At 37.6% G+C, this 13,503-nt stretch overlaps 1 protein-coding gene across 1 annotated transcript in view; it reads right to left on the bottom strand.

Moving 5' to 3' along the window:
• The window catches only part of LOC134740847 (patronin), an 83,589-nt gene that overhangs the window by 53,953 nt on the left and 16,133 nt on the right, over nt 1-13,503 (bottom strand). Inside the window, exon 2 of the mRNA XM_063673498.1 lies at nt 5,353-5,448. Coding sequence (XP_063529568.1) covers nt 5,353-5,448 — 96 coding nt within the window. The remainder of the gene's footprint in view (nt 1-5,352; nt 5,449-13,503) is intronic.

The raw sequence follows: 13,503 nt of genomic DNA, 5'->3' as shown, positions 1-13,503 counted from the left end.
AACGTGTATCTTGTACTTTACATATAAAATAGTATTTTAATCTACGACGGACCTTATCTACAACAGCGTATCTAGTTCTAGTTAGCAGTCAGCGAATTGTTTGACAGCAAAATGGGGTATCCAACCTGCATCAAACGATATCTGATCGCATCAAGTTGTATTTGGCATAGTTACGAGTTTCTACGTACTTACGCTACCGGTTTGTCGAAAAGTGCATGCGGCCCGACCTTCACAGGTCATGTCGATAACGGTGCGATCTCAAAACGAGATCGAAACGAAAGCACTCGCGTGTTTCCGCGGATTACGGACGTCGAGCGTCACGATTTTCATCGTGCAGACTGTATCGTGTAACAATACGAGTACAGCAGTTCCTGAGACCATTTGTAAACATGAGATTATCTGGACTGTATCATTAGTCTCATTACTCTTATTAGATCATCATTTAAGAAAAAGGGGAAAATTAGTTTCCCGATTTAGATATATGTACATACATATTTGTAAAGTTCAAGTAGGTACCTTGGTCTTCAATGCCTTTGGTCTACTTGGACCGTTCAATCCGTTCATGCAAAGATTCTAACTCCGTAATAGATGGATACAGTCTAAGAAAAAAACGTGCCTCGAAAATCAACAAAATTTGATTCTCGTTCAGAGGGCGCTACTAGTTTTGGCCTACAGTCGTATAGATGGCGTTGACGGTTTCGTTTGTTATTTAACAATTTTAACGCATATCAGTGAAAGAACATGGGTCAAAATCATAAAAATAATTAATGCAAATAAAAAAAATCATTTATCTATATTTAAATACATTCTATTGTATTTTTATAAATCTTCATTTTTAGTTTTAAAGTGTGTCGACAGATGGCAGTGAATTTACTGGGGTTACAAAATTTACTATGACAGTACCGCTCTAGTATCAGTTACTCTATGGTTCATGTATAGGCTACGATATGATTAACTACACAGTACTTTTTTTTTACGAATCCAAAGTGAAATTATATAATAAACGAGTAGAAAATGTCGTGCGAATAGACAATGTCTAATGTGAGATTTACAACGTCGTGAGAAAGAGCAGGATTTACTTTACATGCTAACTGATGCTACATGAAATGCTAATACAGCTTGCTCTAGCCCGCCTGGTTGTAAATTCTTTTCGCGCGCTCTAAAAGTCTAAAACCCGTTTCATTCAGTCAGTTCAAAACAGCTGTTTTCAAACCAGCATATTCTATTATACTCCCTCAGCTTTTAACATCCTGTGAGCTTTTAACATCCTGTAACCTTGGAGCTAATACTCGATGAACCGTAAATAAGTTTGTCATAGAATCACACTTGATTACAATAATTTGCAATAGCCAGCGAATTTTACTATAGCATGTATTTAGACTGAACGAAACCATTATGATCATAATAACTTGCTTCTTACGATGAACCCTAGTCAGCTAATAGAACACAAAGTGCTCAATTTACGGCATTATAGCATAGGCAATACCAATATTGCCATTTAACTACCACATTATTAATGGTGTCATAACAATGTTCTTATACGGCTTGCAATTCAAATTGGATGTCATCACAAACACAGCGCGAGCCAGCAAAAACTAGTTTCGCACATCTGTTAGCCGCCTAGGTTTCAACGACAAACTGTGCCTTAGTTCAAAGCGAAAAGGTTCCGACAAGTTCCCAGGGTACGAAAGTGCATAAACTTGCGGTTTCACATGTTTCGAGATTGGCTTTATGAACGCAAAAGCAATATCCATGAGCAATATCGTCAATAGTGTATATAGATAACCATTTATTACTATACAGAAAGCCTGGGATATCGAAGGAATTAATATGCGTTATTAAAAACTAAGAATGTTGTCCGATTGAAGTATTAAAAATAGAAATAGAAACAGAATTGAAATCGTTAAACGGGTACCTACCTACTCAAGTTAAAAGCTATCGTCCATTTCAACTAATTGTACCTACGGATGCATTTAGATCGGCACAGTACAGCTACTTATAAATTTAGGTCAAATTTTACTGATCAGTGTCAAAACTGAATTAAACTAAGCGGATGAATCATTAGGACCGGAACAAATTACATCCCTGCAAAAGTTGACTCATTGTAAGATGGGATAGAACAAAGCCATTAAGTTGACTCACAAATTGATACTATTATGCTTTGACTGGACAGGTAACAAAATAATTATAATACTAGGAAAATGTGACGATCTAAAAATAATTTAGGAAACATTTTTGAATGCGACAAAAACAGCTGAGTCACCGGTCAACGGTGAAAAGAACAAAAGATCAGTTTCCCGATGGCGGAAATGGCGCTGACTATTTTTATGGAACACGGATAACATTGCTCTTTATTTTAACCGGAACGTCACAAAAGCACCCTTATAACGATAAGCATAAGACTTCAGTATTCAAAAACTTTGTTTAAAAAAGCAAAGTTAAATTGGTTTTGACATCTTTACAAACTTGCATTCGTTAGAGGTTATTTCCATCGTGAAAAACGGTTCGGGACGTTGTCGTTAAAGCAGAACTGCAGGTTAGAATTTCAAAGGGACACGTTCAGTTCATATTTATACTTGAGTAAAATATGAACTCGTCGGCGAAGGAAACAAGTGTGGGTGGCGTATTACAATAAATCGATGTTTGTTCGTGACTCGAGACGTGTGTTGTTGCCCTGATGGGCTTTATAAGGCAGTGATTAGCAATTTACTTGATTGTAATCGTTCGAGTGCAGTAAATCGTTCAATTGCCTTTAGATTTAGGAGCATTTAAAAAGTATCTTCAGCAATAGCAACACCATGTTACAGTGTATTAACCCCGCTAGGTCGAAGTGTCTCACGGCCTTTTGCGAGGGTTCAAGTTTCATGCGCAGACCTATGTAGAAAAATCCGATAAATGTTAATACGTAGCCGCCCTACATTTTAGAAATTTTACATCGTATTTCATGCTCAAACTGACTTCGCCTGTTCGAGCGAGGTGGGAATTCGCATTAGGGTAGATAAGATCTCCCAAAACTTCGTATACCGTAATAAGTATTATTTCGTCTGAGTACCTATAAGCTTCATAAAATAGCGAACCTGCAAACGGAATACATGAATCCAAAATAACTTGTCTGGAACTGAGAAATTAGCGTCGGTTAATTGTCTGTCTGAGAATCCTTTAGCTCTTCCAGGGAATTCACATCCCTCGCAGATATTTCCGAAGCTCTGGCCCTTGAACCCGTTTGCAATAACAATTGTTAATGGATATCCGGCGAGAGATAATGATACTTCTTGGTATTCTAAACTCATCCTAATCCGCAAAACCAACAAGGGAAAAGTTTTCCGTCAGGAGTTTCGGAGGGATACCACTAACACGGAGGTTAAGCCTGCTAGCTTATTAACATTTCATTCGGTTACGGATAGTTTAATAGGGTAACGAACAAACCGTACAGATAATTTGAAAGCTCTCACGTCGCGTATAATTTGTTTAACACACACGAAGGTCCACTAATCATCGGAATGGCCCATTTAGCAAGGCACTCCCAGCCAGTGAGCATGCACCTCCATACTGAAGCTCGCGTGACGCTCGCTACCAACTCCATGATGCTACGATCAATATCATGCTTTACCTTACTTTCTTGGCAAAAATAGACGTACTCAAGGTCGGCATTTGGACCGAAATCGCTAAAGCTCAAGTTGTGTAGGTAAGTGTAGTTCAACATCGCAAGATATTAATCACCTGCCTGTTGTCCTGTGGACGATAATAATAATAAAGGGTCTAGAAATGGACCGTTTATGAGATCGCCACTTGGAAACAGTTAAACGGATGTAAATACATATAATACACGCAAAATAATACTTTATTACAAAGGTGTAAACAAAAAACTTTCGTGGAAGAATCGTGCAAGGGTTATACTTATTGTTTGACATTAAAAGCGAAACACGACTTTGTGGAACATTAAACATTAGCCAAAGTCCCAGAATGTAGGTCATAACCACAACACAAGTTTTCATAACTACCATTACAAGTATTTCAAGTATCCCGTATGTTTGCCTAGTACCTAGTAACCATTTCCAACATTAGGTAATCGTTTTATCTAAAGAAATCACTTTATAACACAGACGAACAAACGAAATGGTTGAGATAAGGGAACTTGTTACTTAACTTGATAGTCTTGTAACGTAAATAACGAACAGCGGCGGAAGCAGTGAGAAATAGATGTTGGCTTTTGGGGGCCGAAAACACGTACCTTATGTTTCGAAACAAACCCAGCTACGCAAGTATGAAGCCATTTTATGTTCTACCCAAGAACTAGGACTGAAAGAAATTCTTTATTGCGCAATAAGGAAAGGTCAGGCAGCAATTAATGTTGTAAAAAGCGAAAACAATTAAACACAATTTGATTTAATTAACATTAAGATCTACATCTGCGTCATTTAAAAGTACTTCTTTGATTACAAATACAAACATAACAGAAAAAGATCGAAAGTTTATTTTTAAACAAAATATTTACGACAGGAGACAGGAGCAATAAACTGTCAAATAACTCGTTTAAGAAACAAAGTGGCCGTTTCAAATCGAGCTGCGGTTTTCCTCGCGCAAATAAATAAGGCTAAACAATAGCAGTGAAAAGCAAACGTGAGAAGCGAACAGGCATTGACGACTTTTGTTAGTTAGTGCGGGTCAAAGACCTGTTATCTAAGCTGGAGTATCTGTACCGTGATTCAGTGAAACTTTAACTGTCTTCGGACCACGACCGCGAGTGCTTGGCACGCGGGCTGTGATGATGCAATTAGGGATATGAGGACTATATAATACTGCTGCATTAATTTAAAATGAATGCTAAGTGTATTAAATTTAACGATAATTATTTAGATAAACTTATGTGTTTATCTAAATATTGATGAGTTTTTGTAGCAAAAGGTCGTAACAAAAATAACAAGAGCTTCATCTTATAACATGCTGACGTTAATGTAAGACAGGTATTTCGCAGAAACACAAAATATACAGGTTTAGCGTACAACCAGCCTATCATGTAATCAAACGGTACAGTACAACTTGATAGACAAGTGCTGAGATTGCTGAGGCGTGTGGGTGGAAGCCTGGAAGGTCCTACCCTTAGGCGGTGTATGACGTGGTAAATACCCTTTGAGAAATTGTTTGGAAATATATTTTACAATTTCTTGACGCGGTAAATACAAAATACAGCCCTTACATAGGTAATATCTTTCTGTATATGCTTTGCTCCATGTTGACCATTATCTTGTCTAGAATAATCTTTGACAAATCTCGTCAATTGGCAATCAAAACTTTAACGTTTCTTAACGAGTTGACATGAATAATATCTATGATATTGTTGAAGATGATTACCTCATGGTCCCTGTAAAAGGGCTCCTGCAGGTTATCCGGGACCCTGTTGTTGAACGCCTTCGACAGCAGCCATTTGATCGATGCGCGCTGCTTCGACTGTAACAAAAAAACATTACATTAGTAGTAGTAGTAGTAGTAGTAGTAGTAGTAAACTCTTTATTGTACAAATATACACATTAAAAATTACATGGTACAAATAATAAGATGTACAAAGGCGAACTTATCCCTATGAGGGATCTCTTCCAGTTAACCTTTGAGTAGATGAGAGGAGAAAGTGAAAAGAGGGTGACAAATGTAGCAAAATGTACAACAAGGTACCAGAAAGATAAAGGATATAAATACATACAAAATTAATAGGATAAACATATAATATATTACACAAAAAGGAATGGGGAAAATACACTAAAAATTGGAAAAAAGTAGAAAAATATAAAGCAACATACAATACAAATATAGGCACATTAGTCAATCAGATAACCACAGCTTCTTTAACCTCTCCTTACTAGTTACGTTAAAAAGTTTAAAAATGTAACTGAAACCAAAATCGTGTACTTATGATCAGTCTACCAGTACCAAGTCTACAAGTGATAACGAAAAGAACTGCAAAAGCGAGAAAGGTAGGAGTCGGCAAACCAAAATAAATTTCGAAAACAGCTCCGCGGTGCGTCAAATATAGAAGGTAAGAAAGCATTTTGGCTTTTGATCATTGCGCTCACTTTTCATTTAAAAACTTTAGGGCGATGTCTTGATATTGGTAAGAAGTCGTGAATCCAATTCTTGATAGTCTGTATACAGTCAGTCATGGATGGCCCATTTGTGTCTACTTTATGGACATTACTGTCAGCACAGCACGCATTGAACAGCACAATAATTGTCGACCGCTGCGTTATGGCAACGTCCGCTTATTGTGAACGCATTAAACGTTAAGTGACCAGGCCTTGCGCTCATTTGCGGACGGGACCCACTTGTATCGCAATCAATATCAATTCAATAATTACCAATTTTGCTTGTCTATTGATAGTATACAAATACTATTAGATAAATAAGTATGCTGCAGTGGTAATAAATTATGATGATTTTATGACTGCTTTTCCAACTAAGATAAGGCTTCCTATAGGGATGCGAGTTAGCTATATAAGTTAGTTTAGCTTATACCTCGCTCAATGTTCAGCTGCTTCGCATATCTCTCATCTGAAAAATCCTGGACACGACTTTACACATATGATTGTTATCTGTAAAACAGCGGTAACACTTGCTTTTGAAATACAAAAGAGAGAGATGCACAACACATAATTTAAAGCATGTTTATCATATCAATCCCAGAGGAAAATGGAATATGGGTACTTGCAGAAAATGGTAGTGGGACTAATTTGCAGGGAAGCTCCAACTATCATTTGACGAAAATTTTCGTGTATGACCTGTTACGTGTTTTAGTTTTATCTAAGTAAGAAGTAGATCAAACAAAACACAACATCACCTAAGTTCCGTACGGTAGTACTGGTGGTAATAGACCAACGTAAACAAACCATTCACGAGCGATCGCTGTAAGGTCATCAGGTAGCTGCGTAATGCATAGTCATTACCTCATTAGCATAAAGTGCATTTAGCAAGAATGTTCCTCAAGAATGCGTATTTATTGGTGGGGTAGAATTAAACACTTAATTGAAAGTGATGTGGAAACGAAACGACATTTACGACTTGTGTGACATAGTAGCTAGAGATTTTTTAGAATTTGTTGATATTTAGTAGATTCGTGATTGCACTACCAAAGTATATTTATTTTTGTCACAGACTAAAGTATGCATTTTAACGACTCTACATTCTACTTAGTTTCGTTTAAACGAGGTTTTTTTTTATGTTTTGCTTTTCATAGAGTAAGGCATGGTATAGTATCTCTGAAGAGGAGTAATGTAATGCTGATAATAATGCCATCTCTGGGTTATGCTGGACATATATTCCTCAGCCGTGGTGCCCTGCTGAGCTAAAAAGCGGTATCTCAATTGAAGATTGCATGCAAATAAGTACCTTAAATTTGAATCATAACGTTCCATTTCCAGTTCATTCGTTTTTGAGATACCGCCTTTAGCATAAGGAGGGCTGAGTGTGGCTAGATATCATTCTTGTGTGTAGATAGTAGAAAACAAAATATACCAAAACAAATATTTAAGCAGGTAACTTAATCGTATTTAATTAAATCTAGAAGAATATATTTTAATAAAAAATGTTTTGATAGTGTTACTAACCTTACGTTGCAAATGAACTAGGAAACAAAATAAATTTGAAACGTAAAAGTAGTTTTTTTAATATGTAGTGCAAACACCGTACAATGACAGACTGACGTATTTAGACGAATAAAAAAACCAAATGACGTTTGGTTTGACGGGAAATTTTGAAATTATTTCTAAGTTGTTTTTTAATATAAATTCCGTTTAAACATATTTTTGGTCAGATTTATGTTAAGATATTAACAAACAGTGTTTCTTTATATCACAACCAACCTTGTAAGTTGTGTTGAGTTGTGCTCTTACTCATTCAACCAAACCAACGCAGGCAAGATGAAAAGCAATGCCGGCCGGGCCGCGCCGAATCTGTGTACCTTCTTGTATGTACATCGGTATAAGGGCAAGGTAAGTAAATTTTCGAGTTTATAATATATATATACCTCCTGAACATTTATTTATTATTTCATCTTTATCAAAAGCTTTGATAGAGGCTTCGGGCAAAGCATATTTATGAAATGTTGGCGATGGAACATGGAACATTGTAACATTTCAAATAACAGCCGTTGAACTAGCACCATTCTTAGTGCCCGTAAGGCCCGTCATACACGTTGCTCTGATTATCATAATTAAGATACTATTTTCCGTGCCTAGGTCTTAATCTGATAAATCAACTACAACCTGCCAAAATTAGAAAGACATACATCTACTGATAAAATCCAACCACAATACGTTACCTTTGTCGACATTTTACATGAATAATATCCCGATTCACTGATTTCTTGTTACCTAACATTAAATGTGACAATAGCACACCCTTAAAATGCATGCTCAACACTTGTCCTGTTTCGCTGTAAAATAACCTTTTTATACTTTTGATAACATCTTAACTGTTAATATATTTTCAGGTATTAAAAAGCTTTCAGAATAAAGTTGCGACACGGCAGGTATCGTGCTTTTCTTCGATAAGTTTTTCGATGTTGTCAATGGCAATTTCAGTGAACCTAAAAAAGGAAAATCTACCTAATCTAATGCGCTGTAACACCCAGATCACCGCACCACAAATTGTGGATAAAAAGCTTGAATGTTCTCAAAACTATGAAATATGCGACAAAAATGGATCTAAATTAAATCAAAAAAAGTTGGATCAAACTATTGAAGCTTTCCAAGTTATTTTGGGATCAAGAAGAAGAAATGAATTAGGTTGCCTCTAATTATTGTTTAAAACATAGTCAGGAAATAAATTGTTACATACTTGCTGTTAAGTTATTTTCACGGAAGTGCGCTTAAAGCGTCGCTGTATTTGCATGTGTCTTAGTTACTTGGAATGGAACGTATGTAAATAAGTAGGTACTTATAAATAATATATTGTACTTGATTCAACATAAGTTTTCATCTATTTATTCTGAAAAACTGATTTATGTAGTTTTCTAAGCAAATGGAAATTGGTACGACAAAGATTATACTACATAAATCAGTTTCCAATATTAAAGTTGTTACATGTAGGTAAAGAACCCATAAGTACGTGTGTGTGTGTGTGTGTGTGTGTGTGTGTGTGTGTGTGTGTGTGTGTGTGTGTGTGTGTGTGTGTGTGTGTGTGTGTGTGTGTGTGTGTGTGTGTGTGTGTGTGTGTGTGTATACATGTGTGCGTGTTTACTGCATATACAGTCTCATTAGTTGAGAGCAGGACCGCTAGGGGCAGCACTAGTAGAGACGTGAACGTGAAATGTCCGAGAGTTTCTTATCTATTACAGAAATAACATATACTAATCTATGGAGTAAGGTTTGCTTAAGGGGCCCACCCATTAGTCCCATTACCAGTCCGCCGGACGATACCGGCCTGTCAGTTGTTCGGAATTGTCAAATCTTTGTTCTAACTGACAGGCCGATATCGTCCGGCGGACTGGGTGGGCCCCTTTAAATTAAGGTTTTGACTGATTGACAACTCGTCATTAAGTTTAATCTTGTAAATATACTTTGCTTTATGTATATCACTTTCAATTCGTATATAGTCGTTCAATTTGTATAGCTTTTTAGAAACAGATTCTCTGTTGAAGATACCTTGCGGCACCTAAAATCTCGCCGACTGGCTTTAAGCCTTCCGCGGCTGATCTAGCACACTTGGCTCCATGCCACTGGCTGTGTTAGTTAACAGTTATCACAACAACAACTGACTATTGTCCCATTGTACTACTAACGTACGAGTAGGTACTATCACATTTGTCAAACTGGAATAAGACAACGGAGATTAATTAAACGACAAACATTGTTGGTTATATCCTCACGTACTGCTTTGCAGCCCAAAATCTGATAAATTACTTTATGCCCAGCAGTTCGTACCATTTTGTATGTAGATCGTAGTAGTTTAATGTTTGACCGATTTACTTGACAGAAGCTAAGTGACATTCAGTTTATCTACACTTTGATCAATGCCAAGGTCTGTTTAATAATCCTACATAACCGTAGGTTTTAATAACTAAGCAATAACGCTGTTATTATAATTATTGTTATTATGTTCAAGTGTAAAACTCGATCACTTTCATTTAGTGATCATGCGATCCCATAGTAAACTCTCAGCCATGACATGTTAACTGTTGAGTGGTGTAAACGGGGAAAAAGGTTACCGATGTACGGTAGTCTGTGCTAAATTGGAAAATAAGTGAGATTAAGTGGGTATCAAAGCTTATTAGGTAGTGTGTTAAGTAAAATATAATGGCCATTAGTGAACTGACATATTTTATATATCGCTATAAGCCTATAAGAGATAAGGAGTATTTAATGTAACCAATTAACAAAATTATGAAAGGAATGATTTATTACATAAATATTTGTATTGATTTTTCGAACATTGAGGCGAGTCTGAGACACATCATCTCACTCATGAAAATCCGTCACGGTTTTTGAACTGTAGAGCGTGCGATTAAAAAACACAATATGTAGGTACATAATAATCAGAATCATAGTTTATTTGTATAACATTGGTATCATAATATGCACTTAAGAAATCCTCCTTTCTGTGTCGATGGCGAAAAAGCTACAACGTGTTATAAACACAAGAATAATATTACCAAGAGTTTATCCAGACTTTTAGAATGACCCGTCTAAACATTCCCAAGATCTATGTAAAGCGAAGTGCCGAAACCGCAGGATCAAACTGATTAAGTGATCGGCACGGAAAATCCCTACGACGTTCCCTCAGCGCTAATAAAGAGCAATCCATAACACCCGTAAGCCGATTTGTAAGCAGAGACAAGATAGACTGTGGAAAACAACAATATCAATAACGTCTGCTTTATAGTACGCAAAAGAAAAGGATTTCTGTTCAAAAGAGCTAAGTATTACTTTCCTTGAGCAGCACATAATCTTGTACTGCCTAACAGATCTGCGAAATGTCTAGATTTGACGTCGAACTTAAGTTGATTCATATGGATATGTATGAATCCATTTAAATCATCGGGGCAAACGCGCTTGATGTATTTTGCACGTCAACTCATTGATTATTTTCACTAAGCTTTAGCTACCACATGGCTAGAAGCAGTAGTTAGAATCTATGAAAAAGTAAACAAAAATGCCTCCCATTTGTGACAAAGATGAGCAGTATGTTTTGTTTGGGCAGAGCCCACGGCCAAATCATAACGCCGAAAGGTCGAGCGCGTGCCGAATGATGCCGATGCATACCGCAGTTTAAAAATAGGCCGCGGAGACACTCCCGAATAGGAAGCTATTCGCTCCCAATCAGACGCCATCAAAGTGCTCTGAGATTTAAGGAGCGCTGTAAACTATGACTAACATGTGGCAACGTCGTTCAGAACTTCAGACGTGCGACTGTCAAACCGGAGATGGTGCATCCGTTTTCTGGTAAGAGTTTCTTCTGCACGAAATATCATATTCATTTGTAGCTCTTCAATAAAGCGAAGTTTTATCTCCGAGTTGGTTGGTCGGATGACAGACGTTTTTGGATAAAAAATGTGCCTTTGCCATCGCCAATAGGATTAAGCAGCCAACCGGATTATGAGTTAATTTCGGTAGTAACCGAGTCCGGGCTAAGATGAGAAGATATGTAAACTGTAGTGGTGTGGAAAGTTGAAATTAGAGGTTTGAACCGCATTGCTGCTGATCACTAATTGTTTGATCTCACGGATTGTCTATTGTAGTCAGCTTTAGATTGGAGCGTTTGAATATTCATAAGAGCCGAGCAAAAAATTACAATTCTGATATCCATAACATTGTATTCTGCAATAATTGAAACAATGCAGACGGTGTAAACACTACCTACTAAGCAACAGTACCGACATCTAGTGTTGCATGTAACTTTCTTGAGAAGGTTTTCCATTTTGTATGAGATAATATTTATCACCGAGAACGTTTTGTTGTCATAACTCTGGACAATGGCACAACTCTACGGACAGCACATCATCAGAAATATGCATTCTCGAGAGCAAATTAAAAATGCTTTTGCTGACATTCCTGGTTTTAAAAGTCATCATAAATTAAACAATTTGCATTTTATTTTATAATAAATCGCGTTTCGCCTGTAAAGCCTTACTTTCATGCATATAATATACGACAAGTAGAGCGGGCAGGCCGCTCTCTACCCTGAATTTGTACTGGTTAATTGCTGTGCAATTAGCATCGCCGAACGCTTCACTCTCTCCCGAGGTCTTCATTACTGTAGTCTGGCCGGCCATCCGCGTCGATAGCAAAACAGCTAAAAACGTCGTTAGCATGATGTAGACTATAAGAATAAAATCAATGATAGCTATTGCACGTAACATACTTATCACCCTCATATCAGTGTATACTCGCAACGCAAAATTTTGGTCCATGTAGGATGTGCCTTCTTAAACTATACATTAGTAAAAGATAGACTGACGACTACGATTAGAAGCGGAAGGAACACTTCCTGCGTATCTACAAATCAATCAAGGTGTAAATAACTGGCGCTAACAGACCTTAAAAGGTCGTGCCAATGCTATCATGCCATAGTTTTGCTCAATTTGTATAGCCGTAAATCTTGATACACAAAGGATATACCTATACATTATACCTATACAGATACACGATAGTTAGACAAACATTTCACCAACGAACCATACGCCAGCAAGTTAGTGGGCGGGTGTTTGTCCTAATTATTCGTATTATGGAAACACCTTTCCTTAGTTTAGTAAGAGAAACAAACGAGATGCAAACCATGTTTGCACAAATACGACCAAGTCAGTTTTCAGCATTAGCTAGCATATTCTCGAATGGTGTGAAAAGATAATGTCCCGTTTTATTATTAGTGATAGTAATACTAACTTTTTCATCAACAACAATAGCCCCTCAAACAAAAGCAAGGGAAACTCACACCGGCCAACAAAGAGCGCAGCAAGTCGCTCACCGAGATATCAGATAACCGGCCCTTATTAGTTAGCATTCAATGCATTCGCATAAGGCAAAGTGCTACCGCTGACAAATACGGGGAGATGTATGTTGCATTGTCTTAGTAATTAGACAGCCGAGAATGGTTCGCAGGACTTGATGCAAATAGGCAATCTGGTTGGATGCAAGAGGTCGAGCGAGTGCAATATTGCGAAACAATTAAGCAGCAAGCTGATCGGGCGATCGGATCGCAGCTTGGGAGCATTCACACAGCATTTCATAGAGCCTAGTACAACAAGACCGTTATGTTAGTTCTAGCTATGCGTAATCGGAAGCCAGGCTTATGCTGGCTTGTTTTAGTGTTGGTGAGCGTGGTGAACAGGCAACCGTGGAAACTGGAAAGGTGCGTTGGCACCTGCACCCACGCGCGCTCTGAGGTCGGGCGCCCACGCCACCTCCGCAAGCCTAACCGTGTGTTCCCATTGCTTACCGTGTGCAGACAAATTGAACGCTTTAGCAAACTTGTGTTGAAATCATCAGACCTACGGACCTTGCGTATAGTCAAAGTTTC

This window comes from Cydia strobilella, chromosome 4, assembly GCF_947568885.1.
Source record: "Cydia strobilella chromosome 4, ilCydStro3.1, whole genome shotgun sequence".
Taxonomy (NCBI): domain Eukaryota; kingdom Metazoa; phylum Arthropoda; class Insecta; order Lepidoptera; family Tortricidae; genus Cydia; species Cydia strobilella.
Note: the sequence above shows the minus strand (reverse complement) of the source record. Positions and strands in the feature narration are given on the sequence as shown.